General features: G+C 40.1%; 1 protein-coding gene and 1 non-coding gene across 2 annotated transcripts in view; one reads left to right on the forward strand and one right to left on the reverse strand.

The window, feature by feature from the left end:
* The window catches only part of gtf2h4 (general transcription factor IIH, polypeptide 4), a 115,913-nt gene extending 99,604 nt beyond the window's left edge, over positions 1-16,309 (reverse strand). The window contains exons 1-3 of the mRNA XM_062056758.1: positions 16,164-16,309; positions 15,881-15,999; positions 15,711-15,815 (exon numbers count right to left, since the gene is read on the reverse strand). Of these exons, the coding sequence (XP_061912742.1) occupies positions 15,711-15,815; positions 15,881-15,996 (221 nt within the window). The 5' untranslated portion in view covers positions 15,997-15,999; positions 16,164-16,309. The remainder of the gene's footprint in view (positions 1-15,710; positions 15,816-15,880; positions 16,000-16,163) is intronic.
* trnae-uuc (transfer RNA glutamic acid (anticodon UUC)) lies at positions 7,762-7,833 on the forward strand. The gene has a single exon. It is a non-coding gene; the product is annotated as a tRNA-Glu (tRNA).
* Positions 16,310-17,392: the final 1,083 nt, after the last annotated feature.

Raw genomic sequence — 17,392 nt, forward strand, 5'->3', positions numbered from 1 at the left:
CCAACTTTTTATGCAGTGTGGAAAATAGTAGTACAAAATGTAGTTAAGTCAGGAGTTAAGCAGGGATGTGTCATGTCTGTGCTTCTCTTCATAATCACCATTGACTGGGTAATGAGGTGAACAACTGAAGATCACCCGAGAGGTATGTTGAAAGACCTCGATTTTGCGGATGATCTTGCATTATTATAACGTACACACCAGCACATGCAAGCAAAGACGACAAACCTGTGTGACTTCACACACAAGTTGGCCTCAAGATCAATGAAGGCAAAACATACGTAATGTAATGACTTTAAATAACTCAAATCCATTAGTAGTACAAGTAAATGGAAAATATGACTCAACTACAGAAGAATGCAAGTACCTTGGCAGCATTGTCAGTTGTGATGGGTAAGCAGAAAATGACATTCGAAACTGCTAAAACACAGCCAACATCCATCCATCCATCTATTTTATACCGCTTGTCCAACATGTCCTTCACAATGTTGAACAGTGTATGAAGATCACAACTGTGTAGTACCAAAACAAAGCTGAGACGACACCAAAGCTGTGTCCTCTCCACCTTGCTTATGGATCGGAGTGCTGGAGAATGGCGGAGAAAGACCTCAATAAACTCTCAGTCTTCCATACAAAGAACCTCAGAAGGCTACTTAAACATTTTCTGGCCTAGCAAAATCACAAATGAAGAACTAATCACTCACGACTCACCTAATGTAAACAAGAGGACATGGGAACCATTGTCCTGAGAAGACCATGGACATGGATTGGGCATATTCTCAGAATGGATGCTCTGAATATCACTCATTCAATGGACACCTTAATGGAGAGAAAGCAGGGATGACCCAAGAACACCTGGCGCAGAATAGTAGAGAGAAAATTCAAGGACCTAAATCACTCATGAGATACTATTCAGAAACTGGCCCAGGACCGACAGAAGTGAAGGACATTTGTTGCTGCCCTAGGCATAAAGGGCAGTAGTAAGTAAGTTGCCGGCAACAAGCGGCTTATTCATGTTTTGTTTGTGAATGTGCCCAACAGGATGCCGTAGTGTTGTTGTTGAAAGGCTTTGGCAAATAAATAAACAACACTTTCCTTAGCAGAATAAACAATAAATAGTATTGCTATAATTATTGTCATATCATTTTTATCTGGGTATTCTTTCGTTTTAATTTGTAGAGGTTTGAAGTGTTTCTTAATGATAGAAGACAAAACATCTATCTTGCGATTAATTTTTGGTTTATGTGACGTCACACAGGTTAACTTTGTGTTACTATTCTGTCCGGAGAGAACAGCCTTTAGGTTTCATGTGCTCAAATGAATAGCTTAGTTGCTCACACAGCAATGTGTTTTATAAAAGTTTAGATTGAGGTATGGTGTTTGTAATGGAAAAAGACATTACTGTGTATTGTATTGTAGTCAGCATTTACGCTAGCGATTAGCGCAGTACCTTCTTCCCCAGGAAATGAGCAGTATCACTGGGAGTTTTTTAAGTTTGGCAATCAATCCCGGTTTTGTGAGAACTATCTGATATTTAATGCGTTTTTTCATAATTCCCCTAATCTTTACATCCCTTTGTATCTTAAAAACAAAAACTGCTAATTTTAGCCTGCTCATTTTCCGCGCACGCTTTTGCCCTCTGATAACTTCACTGCTTGACCTTGTTGTTTTTGTTAATGCAAACTAACATCTACAAACCCCGTTTCCATATGAGTTGGGAAATTGTCTTAGATGTAAATATAAACGGAATACAATGATTTGCAAATCATTTTCAACCCATATTCAGTTGAATATGCTACAAAGACAACATTTGATGTTCAAACTGATAAACATTTTTTTTTTTGCAAATAATCATTAACTTTAAAATTTGATGCCAGCAACACGTGACAAAGAAGTTGGGAAAGGTGGCAATAAATACTGATAAAGTTGAGGAATGCTCATCAAACACTTATTTGGAACATCCCACAGGTGTGCAGGCTAATTGGGAACAGGTGGGTGCCATGATTCGGTATAAAAACAGCTTCCCAAAAAAAACTCAGTCTTTCACAAGAAAGGATGGGCCGAGGTACACCCCTTTGTCCACAACTGCGTGAGCAAATAGTCAAACAGTTTAAGAACAACGTTTCTCAAAGTGCAATTGCAAGAAATTTAGGGATTTTAACATCTACGGTCCATAATATCATCAAAAGGTTCAGAGAATCTGGAGAAATCACTCCACGTAAGCGGCATGGCCGGAAACCAACATTGAATGACCGTGACCTTCGATCCCTCAGACGGCACTGTATCAAAAACCGACATCAATCTCTAAAGGATATCACCACATGGACTCAGGAACACTTCAGAAAACCACTGTCACTAAATACAGTTCGTCGCTACATCTGTAAGTGCAAGTTAAAGCTCTACTATGCAAAGCGAAAGCCATTTATCAACAACATCCAGAAACGCCGCCGGTTTCTCTGGGCCCGAGATCATCTAAGATGGACTCATGCAAAGTAGAAAAATGTTCTGTGGTCTGACGAGTCCACATTTCAATTTTTTTTTGGAAATATTTGACATTGTGTGAACCATCCAGACTGTTATCGACGCAAAGTTCAAAAACCAGCATCTGTGATGGTATGGTGGTGCATTAGTGCCCAAGGCCTGGGTAACTTACACATCTATGAAGCACCGTTAATGCTGAAAGGTACATACAGGTTTTGGAACAACATATGCTGCCATCTAAGCGCCGTCTTTTTCATGGACACCCCTGCTTATTTCAGCAAGACAATGCCAAGCCACATTCAGCACGTGTTACAACAGCGTGGCTTCGTAAAAAAAGAGTGCGGGTAATTTCCTGGCCCGCCTGCAGTCCAGACCTGTCTCCCATCGAAAATGTGTGGCGCATTATGAAGCGTAAAATACGACAGCGGAGACCCCGGACTGTTGAACGACTGAAGCTCTACATAAAACAAGAATGGGAAAGAATTCCACTTTCAAAGCTTCAACAATTAGTTTCCTCAGTTCCCAATCGTTTATTGAGTGTTGTTAAAAGAAAAGGTGATGTAACACAGTGGTGAACATGCCCTTTCCCAACTACTTTGGCACGTGTTGCAGCCATGAAATTCTAAGTTAATTATTATTTGCAAAAAAAAAATAAAGTTTATGAGTTTGAACATCAAATATCTTGTCTTTTTTAGTGCATTCAATTGAATATGGGTTCAAAAGGATTTGCAAATCATTGTATTCCGTTTATATTTACATCTTACACAATTTCTCAACTCATATGGAAACGGGGTTTGTAATTTAAAACATCTGTATGCACGTACAACACTTACAACCTTTAGCATTTCAGTATGTGGAATTAAATTATGGAATGGATTAAACAAGGAAGTAAAACAATGCACTAATATGATCCAGTTTCAGAAACTGTGAGAAACTTTAAGAAAAGTGTTCGCAAAGTACAAAGAAGAAGAATCTTGATGAACATCTTGAACCTTATTTTTTAAAAATAGATCACGTTATTCATCTCATAGGTGAACCATAAATTACTTAACTATCGATTTATGAGAACTTTAATTATTGTTTATTTGGGTATTTAATAATTATTTCCTTACTCATTGTATATTTCTTTATCTATGTACTCATTTATTGATTCACTGTTGTGTTACAAATAGAAAACAAACACATGGGATAAAACTGCTGTGATACGAAAAGGGGAAGGATTAAATAAGCTCTGCTTCTTCCTCCTCCTTTTCGGACATGCTGTAATGAAACAATTGAAGATGTGTGATGTATCACATTGTAATTGTATGCATGTTCAAAATATACTGATACCAACCACCACCCAACCAACCAACACATTCTCGCCACAAGTCTCTGTGCTATTTTTATTGACCACGGCTGTAGAATAACCCACCATGGGACCAGATAAAGTGCCAAAATTTAGCAAAAATTGATCCGACTTTCGTATGATTCGGGATTTTTGGAACAAACACCAAGGTACCACTAGGCAAGTATATCGTTAGAATTGTATTGATACCAATACCAATATCAACATTTCATATCGATACCAGTATTCATCGGTAAGATATTCAATTGGTGTAAATAAAGATGTAAAAAAGGGGATTTTCTTAATTACAATTTTTATTTGCACCAGAGGTTGTACACCACCAACATCATGTAGCATCTCACAGCAGGGAAGTCTTCCATCACCATCTGCGTTTTCTATCTTAAACAAATTAACTACAAACCCCGTTTCCATATGAGTTGGGAAATTGTGTTAGATGTAAATATAAACGGAATACAATGATTTGCAAATCATTTTCAACCCATATTCAGTTGAATATGCTACAAAGACAACATATTTGATGTTCAAACTGATAAACTTTTTTTTTTTGCAAATAATCCTTAACTTTAGAATTTGATGCCAGCAACACGTGACAAAGAAGTTGGGAAAGGTGGCAATAAATACTGATAAAGTTGAGGAATGCTCATCAAACACTTATTTGGAACATCCCACGGTGAACAGGCAAATTGGGAACAGGTGGGTGCCATGATTGGGTATAAAAGTAGATTCCATGTAATGCTCAGTCATTCACAAACAAGGATGGAGCGAGGGTCACCCCTTTGTCAACAAATGCGTGAGCAAATTGTTTAACAGTTTAAGAAACACTTTTCTCAACCAGCTATTGCAAGGAATTTAGGGATTTCACCATCTACGGTCCGTAATATCATCAAAGGGTTCAGAGAATCTGGAGAAATCACTGCACGTAAGCAGCTAAGCCTGTGACCTTCAATCTCTCAGGCTGTACTGCATCAACAAGCGACATCAGTGTGTAAAGGATATCACCACATGGGCTCAGGAACACTTCAGAAACCCACTGTCAGTAACTACAGTTGGTCGCTACATCTGTAAGTGCAAGTTAAAATTCTCCTTTGCAAGGCGAAAACCGTTTATCAACAACACCCAGAAACGCCGTCGGCTTCGCTGGGCCTGAGCTCATCTAAGATGGACTGATACAAAGTGGAAAAGTGTTGTGTGGTCTGACGAGTCCACATTTCAAATTGTTTTTGGAAACTGTGGACGTCGTGTCCTCCGGACCAAAGAGGAAAAGAACCATCCGGATTGTTATAGGCGCAAAGTTGAAAAGCCAGCATCTGTGATGGTATGGGGGTGTATTAGTGCCCAAGACATGGGTAATTTACACATCTGTGAAGGCGCCATTAATGCTGAAAGGTACATACAGGTTTTGGTGCAACATATGTTGCCATCCAAGCAACGTTACCATGGACGCCACTGCTTATTTCAGCAAGACAATGCCAAGCCACGTGTTACATCAACGTGGCTTCATAGTAAAAGAGTGCGGGTACTAGACTGGCCTGCCTGTAGTCCAGACCTGTCTCCCATTGAAAATGTGTGGCGCATTATGAAGTCTAAAATACCACAACGGAGTACCCCGGACTGTTGAACAACTTAAGCTGTACATCAAGCAAGAATGGGAAATAATTCCACCTGAGAAGCTTAAAAAATGTGTCTCGTCTGTTCCCAAACGTTTACTGAGTGTTGTTAAAAGGAAAGGCCATGTAACACAGTGGTGAACATGCCCTTTCCCAACTACTTTGGCACGTGTTGCAGCCATGAAATTCTAAGTTAATTATTATTTGCAAAAAAAAATTAAGTTTAATATCTGGTCTTTGTAGTGCATTCAATTGAATATGGGTTGAAAAAGATTTGAAAATCATTGTATTCCGTTTATATTTACATCTAACACAATTTCCCAACTCATATGGAAACGGGGTTTGTATGTCTGCAGTGCAAGGTGCAATGCAGTTGTTATGTCACAATCTTAAAAAGACCACACAGATCCATCACTGTGTTTCTAATAATTAAAATTACACTCAGGTGGAAATTATATTTTTGTATAGCATTCATGTGCATATCAATATACAATATAAATCAACACTATAAACTGGCATGTTCGGTGGGTGTACATTTTGTAACAATACTAATTATTATTTGTGTTTATGTTGCACACGTATGTATTTGAGTGCCGGATCGGAGGCCATATTAAGTGTTGACAGCTATTGCTGTCTGTACAGTGTGTACTATATAAATGAAAAGACTCAATGAGCAAGTGTAATGCTTGATCGTCCAATTTATAGAGTCAAGAGACAAAATGAACTGTAACACATTTAAGCAAGGTGTTTTGATGCCACATAAACGGGGTGTGATGGAGTGACGTCAGACAGCTACTTCATAGAGACCTGTCAGCGGATGCTGTACTGCTTCAAAGCAACTCTATGGATTGTTATATTACTTAATTTTCTCACTTTTTGAGTGGATAAATATTGGCCTGAGGATTACTGGGTCGCTAGGATGAAGCGCGGTAGCAGCTGCCGTGAGTAAAGAGCATTCACTTCGAACTGATACTAACTCTTATTAGCGTGCACACGAACTTGTGTGGTGTTGCTTCCTTATTTTTGATAATTCCAAGATAATTTTTTTATACTTAGCCTTGGTAGCCAAGGTAAATGTGACAATGTGTCATAATTATGACTGTCAGCTGGATAAAAAAAATACTGATAGCCGTATCATTTTTCCAGAATTGTAACGGTCCACCTTGCCAATTAGGAACTGTCGACACAAGTGAAACTAGATCTTAGTTGAAGGAACTGGTCAGTAAAAGACAATGTTTTTTCACCACCATTTGACACAAACTGCACTGCGCACTATTAACTACAAGGGTCTGAGGGAATATTGAGTAACAAATCAATGATAGAAGTGACAAACTTGCCATTCAAATAATACCGCTGTAGTGGCTTGTCCGAAGCTTAAACAGGCAACAAAAGTAGTTTAGTACAACACATTTATTTACCCATTATCAGAAGTGCAGGTTGAATTGAGTTGGCCGTGCAGACAGACCACATGTCACTCCGGAGCAAACAAGACACACACAAGCCAAAATCACTATCGAGTTCCGGTCTTCTGCCATTTTTTATATGTCTCATGTGCGTCATTGTTTGTTATCTAAATGCGTCAATGTCTGTCTGTTATCCCTATCTGTTCCATAACAACTCGAATCCTTAAGACAGTCAACACATTCTGTAGACAGGTTGGCACGACTTAACATTCACTTTTGTCCCACTGGCACAGAATAGGAGAGAATTGAAAATGAGCGGACATTCTTAAAAGACAAGAAATATAGGTCAAAAGGTCAGAAATTCTACGACATACCCTCCTTCCAGGGTTTTAAGACCCTGGACCAAAACAATTTCTGATGTAGACCACTAGTTAAATCTCTACCACAGATAGAGGCAAAAACCTCAATGTTTTTATACGAGGCAAAAATTCCGTCTATGACCCTCCTTCAGAGCGATCGCTGTTACCAGCCTGCAGTAAAACCATCTCACAGGACACAATTAGTACTATTGCAAAAGCGAACAGTGACCTCAAACATGACCTGTCCTCCGCCTCTGTTCTTGCTGCACTTGACTATCAGCTGCCTTTTCTTTTTCTTGGTAGTAGTACTATTAGTAGTTTCAGAAACATCCAAGAAAAAGAAAAGGCAGCTGATAGTCAAGTGCAGCAAGAACAGAGGCGGAGGACAGGTCATGTTTGAGGTCACTGTTCGCTTTTGCAATAGTACTTTGATATTTTACAACACCTAGTGAATTATTGTGGCCTCAATAATTCACTAAATAGTTGTATTTAATTTAGTCTATCTATGATGGGACAATGCACAGAAACATTAAGTTCAGAAACAGATATGTTCTGTACTAGAACATATCTATATGGTCTAGCGGTTAGGATTCCTGGTTTTCACCCAGGCGGCCCGGGTTCGACTCCCGGTATGGGAACCAAGGTGAGTTTGGATTGGACCTCAAACATGACCTGTCCTCCGCCTCTGTTCTTGCTGCACTTGACTATCAGCTGCCTTTTCTTTTTCTTGGATGTTTCTGAAACTACTAATACTACTACTACTATTACTATTACTACGACTAACACTGTCCCTGTGAGAGGGACAGAGGGGGAGGTGAGTTTGGATTGGGTCAAGTTTGAGCGTGTTGAGGTTTTATTTAATCGATATGATCAATCCGGTACAAGGATAAAGGAACGTAATGATTTAGATTGACAATTGCAGTGGTTGGCGGAAGCAACCCCAACCTCAAAAGAGGGTGCCAATTCAGTAATTAAATGTTTTGTGAATGATCTAATATCCCGACATGGTTTCCCCAAAAAGATTAGGTCAAACAACGGCACCTATTTTAAGAAAACAGGTTAATCTTCTTCAGTCACAAGATCAGCACTTCTCAGGACCAGCAGCTTCCTAGGAAGGTGGAAAGACCATGAGACCAAAATGGTAAGTTTGCAAAATGTAGAATTTGTGTGCCAGTTCCTCTGTGCAGATTTGAGGATGAAAGCAGCCACTCCAGATTCCCTTGCACTCGCTAAGAGTGGCACGGTCAAAGCCAATCCAGGACCAACACCCGATACCTGACTGGAAGGAACCGAGAGGAGAGACAACACCTTGCCAGCGATGACGAGAACAACTAAGGTTGCCAGCCAATGTGTCCACCGGGACTCCAGCAGCTGTGGAAAGAAGTGTCGGGAGTGCCGAAGCAGCGAGGAGGCCTGAAGCAAGCCGAGGGCCTGGACCAAAGCCCCTCGCCCCATACTCTGCCCCAGCCTTCCCCAAAGCCCCCACAGCTCCAACTCTACCTGAGTTTTCCCCAAAGCGGCCAGCGCGCACATGCCATTGCACAGTCTGCCCAATGGACTGAACCACACCCCAAAGAGAGACAGACTGTTTGAGTGGATCTCTTTCTTCACCAAGGCAGCCAAAAGCCCAACGAGGTGTCGGCAGGCCACCAGCCTGAGGCACCACCGAGCCATCTATACGAGCTCTAATCGAACATGGACTCATACGAAATTCAGTTGTGTGTTCAAAATCAATTGATAATCAACAATATTGGTAACTACATTCATTGCAAATGCCGGGAAAAATATTTTTGCAAATGTCTTACAGTCATAAGTCTATATACATTCATCTATTTATGTTCAATGATGTTCATGATCAAAGTATTTGTTATTCCTTTACTAAATCAAAGGGTAGGCCACTAATTGTGTTCTGTGAGATGGTTTTACTGCAGGCTGGTAACAGCGATCGCTCTGAAGGAGGGTCATAGACGGAATTTTTGCCTCGTATAAAAACATTGAGGTTTTTGCCTCTATCTGTGGTAGAGATTTAACTAGTGGTCTACATCAGAAATTGTTTTGGTCCAGGGTCTTAAAACCCTGGAAGGAGGATATGTCGTAGAATTTCTGACCTTTTGACCTATATTTCTTGTCTTTTAAGAATGTCCGCTCATTTTCAATTCTCTCCTATTCTGTGCCAGTGGGACAAAAGTGAATGTTAAGTCGTGCCAACCTGTCTACAGAATGTGTTGACTGTCTAAAGGATTCGAGTTGTTATGGAACAGATAGGGATAACAGACAGACATTGACGCATTTAGATAACAAACAATGACGCACATGAGACATATAAAAAATGGCAGAAGACCGGAATTCGATAGTGATTTTGGCTTGTGTGTGTCTTGTTTGCTCCGGAGTGACATGTGGTCTGTCTGCACGGCCAACTCAATTCAACCTGCACTTCTGATAATGGGTAAATACATTTGTTGTACTAAACTACTTTTGTTGCCTGTTTAAGCTTCGGACAATCTACTACACAAATTGGCGTCACGAACAGGATGGTTTAGAAGCTACAGGTCGACAGCCGCTCCGCTCTCTCTGTCAGGCAGACAGTGTGCTGCACGCGCGCATAACAAGGTAAGCAGTTTGCTTTAAAGTGTAAACATTTTCTGCCTGGAGAGAGCCGGATCGATAAGACTAATTGCTGAATCTATTTTTGATAAAAGATAGGTTTAGTCAGGTTCTCCAAAAACAACCTGGAATGGGGTAAATTATGGTTGGATTGAGTTGTTTTATATGTGATCATTTGTCTGTGTGTTTGTTGAAAACTAGTGATTTCTTGTTTTTAACATAAGGGGATTGTTATTAGAATTTTGGTGGTTTGGAGTGTAGAAGCACAGACGATGTGAGACGAAAAATTTCTTTTAACCTCTTCATCCTCTGTCGTTGTTGGCAGAGGATGCTTCTTTCTGCAAGTGCATCAGAATTAGCCAGAGTTGGACAAAGATAAATTTAAGGCAAGGGTTGCTAACTGGTGTAACATTTGGCCCATATAAAATTGATACGTCTGTGAAAGTGCGAGACACCTGTCTATGTGGAAACTGCAGCGGTCCCTAGTCCTTGTGACTCAGCGTGTAAAAAAGCCTCATATTAGGTGACCATTCAGTGACTCCGGTAAAGGAGATCAACTGAGCCAAGTTGTCACGAATCTGTTTAATGGCTGCAGAATAGACAGGTGGCGTCTCGGGCTCCATATGGTAGAGCTTTGGTGAAACTTGGTGAAACTGTATGGGACTGACCAGACACGATGTCTGTAGGTTGCTGGGTGATTCCTGGTGGTCCTATGGCGCCTTAGAGGCCAGTGATCCGTGTTGGTCAGTTTGATAACGCAGGTGCTGCTCCAATGAAACGGGTTAATCGCCGTTTTATGAGCAATGATGGAACCTGGTTTTTGTGATATGAGACGGCCAATTCCACAAAAGCACGCGTGCATTAGTTGTTTATATTGGTCCGGACCAGGGGGGCGTGGGTTGTGGAAAATAAAAATGTGTGTTTTTAAATTTATATATATATATCTGCATAATTTAATAACTTTTGTGTAGCACCTGGTTTCTTATCTGGTTTAATTCCCCCCTTCCTTTTCCTTCCCCCCTCTCGCAACCTCCCTTCACGCTTTTTCTCACAGCCCCGCTATCTGTAAAAGTTTGGAAATTGTCTAAAATGTGTGTGCGTGTGAGAAAGTAGACAAAGTTTATGTACAGAAAACATATGAGTGTATGATCTATCCATTTAATTATCTTATTCCGCTCTCGGAGGTTGGATCGCGGGGGCAGCAGCCTAAGCAGGGAAGTCCAGAATACCCTCCTTAAACTTGACTATTTGTCCATCTAAGAGTGAATGATAAATGTTGTTCTTATTATTAAGGTTCTGATATGATACAGCTGTGCTTCTGGCTGAGAAAAATAGTTGTCTATTGCATTTACTTTTAACTGTGCTGGTAAATTCTCTGTGTGAGTGACTGTGTGACGCATATAAAGAAAAAAAAAAAAGAAAAAAAAAGGAGTCTCAGCTGGAAGACATTTTGAGATAAGAGTGTGTGCGTGTGGCGAGGCTGTGTGAGTGTCAGCTGTACGAGGCGTAGGCCGAAGAGGTGTGACAATGTTAGGATAGCATTGAGCTAGGATAGCATTGAGCTAGGTTAGCATTGTGTTAGCATAGCATTGAGCTAGGTTAGCATTGTGTTAGCATAGCATTGGGCTAGGTTAGCAAAAGTTTGCTTACTGAGGCATAGTAAGGCTAAGTTAGCATCTAGCTTGGCATTACTAAGTGTGGTTGAACAGTTATTCTCGTCTGTAGAGTGTGCTAGTAGTAGGTGCTTGCTAAGTCCAGTAAAATAATAGATATATGGAAAATTACACGTTTAAATATCAATAAATAAATACGGATTGTGGGATATTGAAACATTGTTTAATTCATCATTCATTTATATGTCTAGCATATTTTTTTTGGTACGGCCTTGTTGCTTATCTGATCCATCCAGTTTCTGTGTGGAAGTTGAGACAAACACACACACACGAACATCATAGATTAGGACACATTGTAACTTTGAATTAATAGTTATACAACAAATAAATTAATAATATTGAATTTAAATTTCATAAAGATAAGTTGATCATACATTGACATTTTAATTTTTTTAGGAATAAACACACAATAAAATAAAAGTTAAATTTATATTCTAAAACATCTAGGGGTATCTGTGCAGGCTGTGAAACATAGAGTCTGAAGAAGTACAGATAAGAGCCACTCAGCGCCATTGTCAAAACAAAACGTAGAGAAGCGTTAAACAAATTCTAATCAGAAGGAAGACAGACCAAAATATGAGAACTTAAGTAAACAGACAGCAAGTAATCCAGAAATAATAATGTAAATAAATAACAAAGAAAGCAAATGTCCATGTGACATTGGTGCATGTAGAATGACAAATAGAGAATAAAACTAAATGGAAATAACTGTCTGCAAGATGAGCATGACGTCATGAATTGTGCTCGGGTTAGTAATAAATAGATAGATAGATAGACAGATAAAACGTTATTGATTCCTTCAGAAGAGTTCCCTCAGGAAGAAGAAGTAAAAAGTAAACAGTAACTAATAAGGGTATAAATGGAAACAAAATAGAAAAATATTACAAGGAGAATAAAAATAGAACAGTAAAATAAGAGAAACTAGGCATTAACGACCATGATATAAAAAAGTATTGCACTGTTATTGTTTTGCATTCCCTGTCATCCTAGCCCCCCCAAAGAGGAGTTGTACAGTGTAATGATGTATGAGACAAAGGATTTTTTATAGGCTAAACCAGTAGTTCTCAAAGGAGGATATGGTGTTTCCGCCCGGACAAAAAAGGGGGGTACTTGAAGGTATGCCAAGGGGTACCTGAGATTTTAAATATTTTAAAATAGCGACAATTCAAAATCCTGTTCGTGACGCCAATTTGTGTAGTGGATTGTCCGAAGCTTAAACAGGCAACAAAAGTAGTTTAGTACAACAAATTTATTTACCCATTATCAGAAGTGCAGGTTGAATTGAGTTGGCCGTGCAGACAGACCACATGTCACTCCGGAGCAAACAAGACACACACAAGCCAAAATCACTATCGAGTTCCGGTCTTCTGCCATTTTTTATATGTCTCATGTGCGTCATTGTTTGTTATCTAAATGCGTCAATGTCTGTCTGTTATCCCTATCTGTTCCATAACAACTCGAATCCTTTAGACAGTCAACACATTCCGTAGACGACTTAACATTCACTTTTGTCCCACTGGCACAGAATAGGAGAGAATTGAAAATGAGCGGACATTCTTAAAAGACAAGAAATATAGGTCAAAAGGTCAGAAATTCTACGACACCGCGTTTGTTGACAAGAACATACAGCCATGGAAGCACACTCAATCTATTTATTAAGCAGAAGTAACACAAACCAGTGAACGATTCAACAGAGCTGCCGTCAGAGCGGACAAACTGCCGCTGCTAGCCTGCTAAGCTAACAAAAACAGCTCAAACTGAGACTACTGGGTAAACTCGCTGACGTCATTAGGAAACAGGCACCGCCTTTTAAAAAGGCACAATCGCACACTGAAACTTAACTTAATATTTGAACTTTATTAACCAGGGTGCACACCGCCTTCCGCCCGAGTGCAGCTGGGTTAGGCTCCAGCACCCCAAAACTCAAGAGGGACAAGCGGTAGAAAATGGATGAATGGATTTTTAAAAGTAACACATTCATTCATTTCCCCAGTAATTAATTACATTTATTAAAGAATAATTATGTTAGTAATTCAATTAAATTTTTGGTAAAGTAACGAGTAACTATAATTAATGACTTTTTTAAAGTAATTTTCAGAACACAGCATTATGAAGCAGTTGGCAGGTTGGTGTTCCTGACTAAAATCTTTGTGTTTATGTCCTATAATAATTCTGTGTGGAGTTTGCATGTTCTCCCCGTGACTGCGTGGGTTCCCTCCGGGTACTCCGGCTTCCTTCCACCTCCAAAGACATGCACCTGGGGATAGGTTGATTGGCAACACTAAATTGGCCCTAGTGTGTGAATGTGAGTGTGAATGTTGTCTGTCTATCTGTGTTGGCCCTGCGATGAGGTGGCGACTTGTCCAGGGTGTACTCCGCCTTCCGCCCGGTTGTAGCTGAGATAGGCTCCAGCGCCCCCCGCGACCCCGAAGGGAATAAGCGGTAGAAAATGGATGGATGGAATAATGTTTACCTATAAAATGCCCATTTTTAAAGGTCAATTATTTTCATATTGCTGCTGACCTTTAAACATGTCCTCTTAAACCAGGGCACTTTTTTTCACATTTTGTTATTTGGTGTTTTTGTTAGCTAAATAATTAAGCATAGCTAAATGTTTTTTTTAAAGAAGATGGGAGACTATATTTGACTTTTCGTATTATTTTCAAGGCATTTTCTTTTTTGTTATCTCAAACACCTCTTAATTTGGGATCCGATTATATAAAACCTATTTGTCTTACTTGTTGGTATTAGTTTTTGTGTATTTGGGATCAACTTTAGTCCTGAAAATTGAAACACAAGGCATGGTGGATATGTGTAGTTGTGTCAACGAATATTTCCATTTATGGGCTTGTTTATGGGCCAAACTACTTATATTGGGATTTGACAAGAATTTGAGATTTGAGCCATATCGCCCAGCCCTACACTCATGTTAGCGACAGTGCTAGCACAGTTTAGGGATGTTCTCTATGTTTAATTGGGCATTACAGTAGGCCTTATGGTGGATTGTGTTTATATGTATGAGGGCACATTTGTACCTTTTTTGAGTGTTTAGCCTCACTTAGTGCTTGCTCAGCTTCTATAACCAGTAGTTCATCCTCCTTATATTCAGGTTCAAAAAGATGAGATTGTGAATCCACTTGTCCAAAAGTTAGCAAAAACCAGTTTGTTGCCGGAAGTAGCAGAACACTCGCCTTCGTTGCCGGACCACTGAAATCAATGCGCCCAGGAAATAAGTTTCGGTAATGCTTAAATGAACAAAATACTGTAAATTATGTACATATTACATAATGTTATGAATGTGTCTGTTACTACATTGATGGAGGTTTTTAAAGATGTTTTAGAGAGCTTTGAAGGTAACACTTGGGACTCCCATTAGCCGCATCTTGCAAACGTTTTTTTGTAATCTTTAAAATGCAAAACAAAATCTATTAAAAAAAATCGGTGGTTTCGTCTCTCATAATGATTGTGAATAAAAGATAACATTTTTTTAAAAAGTGCAGTTCCCCTTTGAGCTTTGCAGTGAGCATGACTTTTTGTATTCCCCTAATATGTTAATCATAGCATGTTGTGCTATTTATTGTCCTTTAATTCTGTAGTCAAGTGAAAATGATACTTTAAAAGAAACTTTTTTATTTGCCGCCATGGAAGCAAGAATATTGTGGAATTGAGTTTGCATGTTCTCCCCGTGACTGCGTGGGTTCCCTCCGGCTTTCTCCCACCTCCAAAAACATGCACCTGGGGATAGGTTGATTGGCAACACTAAAATATTGGCCCTAGTGTGTGAATCTGAATGTTGTCTGTCTATCTGTGTAGGCCCTGCAATGAGGTGGCGACTTGTCCAGGGTGTACCCCGCCTTCTGCCCGAATGCAGCTGAGATAGACTCGAGCACCCCCCATAACACCGAAAGGGACAAGCGGTAGAAAATGGATGGATGGATGGTACCGTTGAGTACATTCCCAGGTGCTGGTAATTGGTATCTTTTCGTTTCAAATGTAAAAAGTACCCACCCTACATATAACACATGCAAATGTATACAACATTGTTGGACGCATCTACCCATCTATTTTCTATCACTTGACCTGTTAGGGGGCGCGGGCAGAAGCTTATACCAGGTGATTGGAGGCGAAAAACAGACTTATACCCTGGACTAGTCGCCGGTCAGTCACAGGGCATGCCAGAATACATTTCATATGAGTTCTGATGTACATAAAAACATAACATAACATAAGTGACTCACTTCTGGCTCTCTTTTTTCACCCACAATGCCACAGCTGCCTGCGGGAGAGGCTGCTCCAGGAACAGCATTCGCATCACATAATTTTTGGCCAGTGAGGGTAGCTCCCTGTGAAAGTTAAGTGATGTCATTAGTCAACAATCCTGTCGAATAGTTACGAGAAGAGTATGTACCTGTAGACGGCCAGACATGTCGCAGGATGATTATATAGTCGGTCCAAAATCTCTGGACTCAGCTCTCGGAGGTATTCGTGCAAATTTTTGCACTGTAGCTGGACTCGCAGCTTCATTTTCTACAGGAATATATATCATGTCTATTATAAACTAACTGAACATTCAACATACATTCAAAATAGAACAAACATTGCTACAATTTAAAAAATATTAAGAGGTTGCTACAGACAAAACTAACAGTAGAGCTTAAATTCGCTTCATATTTTTAAGACATTTTATTTACCCGAAAATGAATTTTCACGAGCGCTTCACTCTAAGACATATACATATATATTCCACTTCTTGCCTGATACTTCTGGACACACTTGAAACTGTCCCTACTCGATCGGTAGCGGCAGACACAATCGGTCTACGCATGCGTGAAGCTTACGTCACTTCCGTCAACTTGTCCTTCTTCTTCTTTTCTGGTTTAATGGCGGTTGACAAGCAACCTTATGGTGTGCAATACCGCTATTTTCTGATATGGAGTGTGGACCGAGCTGGAACCCTACTCTCTATCATTTTATTTAACCCAGTCTTTTTTTAAATGTATGTAATGCTTTGTATCCAATGTGTTCTGAGTGCAATCCTAAAATATCCTCCACCACTAACCTAACCTTCTGTTTCTCTAACTTATTTTCCAGTATTTCCCTTTCTCTATTGTGTTTCCTACTGTTATTAAAACATGCCCTCCACCAGGTCTCCCCAAAAAATTTGGCCGATAAAAAAATAAATAAAATATACATATATATATATATATTTTATTTATTTTTATCTGTCCTTTCTAATCCATGTTCAACCGCTTGTTACTCTCTGTGTCTCCTAACCGTTAGGCAAATCATATTGTCTAAAAATTAATTTTCCCATCGATAATGTGACATCATTGCGCTCGGAATATATATATTTCTATACAGCTCGGCCCCCGGCCAAATTTTTTTTAAACCAACCCACGAGGCAAAATGTTTGGGGACCCTGGATGTATCAGAATCAGTATCAGAATCAGAAATACTTTAATTAATCCCAAAGGGGAAATTAAATTTTTCAGCACGTAATGCTCATAAGCAGGGGTCTCAGACACGCGGCCCGCTATTGGCCCGCGAGACGTTATTTTGCGGCCCGCACCTTAATATGAAAATTTAACGTTAGTGCGGCCCGCAAGTTTTATATGAATGGCGCTTGACAGCGTCATACTTGCCAACCCTCCCGATTTTTCCAGGAGACTCCTGAATTTCAGTGCCCCTCCCGGAAATCTCCCGGGGCAATAATTCTCCCGAATCTCTGCCGATTCCCACACAGCAAAAACACTCCGCGGCGGATACCCCGCGGAGGTATCGCGCTTTCCGGAACGGAACCGCATCGGCGTCCACTTGCTGTCAGGAACGTATCCGCCACGGCGGCGGGTCGCGGATCCGCCGTGGCGGCGCGCTGAATGCGCTCCGCACCCATGATCAAAGCCTTATTTCCGCGGCGGGT

Source organism: Entelurus aequoreus, linkage group LG08 (genome assembly GCF_033978785.1).
Source record: "Entelurus aequoreus isolate RoL-2023_Sb linkage group LG08, RoL_Eaeq_v1.1, whole genome shotgun sequence".
Classification (NCBI taxonomy): Eukaryota; Metazoa; Chordata; class Actinopteri; order Syngnathiformes; family Syngnathidae; genus Entelurus; species Entelurus aequoreus.